We start from the raw sequence: 1,467 nt of genomic DNA on the forward strand, positions 1-1,467 counted from the left end.
GGCGATTTCTCCATTGGCAAGCCTCTTCCAAACTCCTAGCAGCTTCCTTGATCCGTCCATCTACTCTCAAACACCGTCCAACCCAGAACAACAGCTCAGATCTCTCCTCTATATCGAGCTCTTTGCTCTGCTGCAATACCCTAAAAGCATGCGGAAGGTACTCTCTCCACATGTTGCGATTCACATAGTTGTCAGATGGGAAAATTGTCGCAAGATGTCGAGTCGCCTTTTCATCCGTCGTTGCTATCAGTCCCTCTCTCTGTACCCAAATTCGCGTTGCCAAATGTACCAGATTGTGCATGTCGAAAATTTTGCTGTGCCCCCGTCTGGTTAGAAAGGCGTATGCGCATAACGTCCCGATTGCATCGACCAGCTGCTCCGTCGACTCGGAGCCGGGGAGCAGCGACTGAGGTATTCCTTTGGGCTCGATGCACGATATAAACGATAGCAGATCGGCGGCAGCGTTGTCGGACTTGCGGATCTGGTCAAACGATACGAGCCATGTTGTCGCCACCGCATTCTGCGACCCTGGGTACCGAGTATTGTCCCGAAACTCTTTGCTCATCAGGCCGATGATGTTCTGCTGAGTGCCGTGTAGCAGCTCGACGTACTCAGCAATTGGTACCTGTTTAATATTGATATAAGCCGCCGCCTGTGTAATCGCTAGGGGAAGGTAGGTAAGCTCCTTCAGCAGCTCTGCCGTCGCCGCTTCATCGCGAAGCATATCTTTCTGGATCAGCGACCTCTCAAAAAATTCAGCAGCCTCCGGTGCGTCCATCTCGCGCAGCTCAATCACATCGCTCCCGGCAACCGACACGGCTACTTCTCGAGACCGTGTGGTGAACAGGGTGAGGCCGTCGTCGCTTTCGGGAAGGTACACGCTGATACCGCCCGGCATATCTGCAGAGCCAAAGAGAATATCTCTGTCATCTGCATTGTCCACCACAAGAAGCCATGGCCCGGCGGCTTCGGAGCTTAGGTACCGTCGCACGGACACCTTCAGATCATCGTCATCGCCGCCACTTTGGATGGGGAGATTCCTGGCCATCGCGGTAAAGGCCTGTTCAAGAGTCGCCTTGCTCAAGGCAGGTACCCAGAAGATCGAGAACTCGGGCCGGTGTTTCTTTGTCCAGTACGCCAGCTGGAGAGCGACCTGGGTCTTGCCGACACCGCCCAGGCCGACGATGGCGGTTTTCCGGCACTCCTTGCGCACGAAGAGCATCTCTTTAAGAGTGTCTAGTGTTTCCCTCCGTCCGACAAAGCGCCGATTCTCGGGGAGCGGGATATAGTGGCAAGGTAGTGCGGCACGGTCTGTAGCAAGTTTGGCAGTTGCTAGCCGATATTTCATTAGCAGGTGCTCTACAGCAAGCGTTCCCTAATCCTCTCCGGTAGATCTTTACGTACCTGTCATCGAAGGTATCCAGTGATCCAGGAATGCTTTCATACATGCCGCCGCGGTCGCGGCTG

General features: G+C 54.4%; 1 protein-coding gene across 1 annotated transcript; it reads right to left on the reverse strand.

Annotated features, from left to right (window-relative positions):
* Position 1: 1 nt before the first annotated feature.
* On the reverse strand, positions 2-1,222 carry N657DRAFT_556210 (uncharacterized protein; the record flags this gene model as incomplete). Its single annotated transcript, XM_062787939.1, has 2 exons — positions 2-730; positions 797-1,222. Coding segments are annotated over 2 exons (1,155 nt in total), but the record flags the coding sequence as incomplete, so codon positions are not given.
* Between the last annotated feature and the right edge of the window lie 245 nt (positions 1,223-1,467).

This window comes from Parathielavia appendiculata, assembly GCF_033297405.1.
Source record: "Parathielavia appendiculata strain CBS 731.68 unplaced genomic scaffold N657scaffold_60, whole genome shotgun sequence".
Lineage (NCBI taxonomy): Eukaryota > Fungi > Ascomycota > Sordariomycetes > Sordariales > Chaetomiaceae > Parathielavia > Parathielavia appendiculata.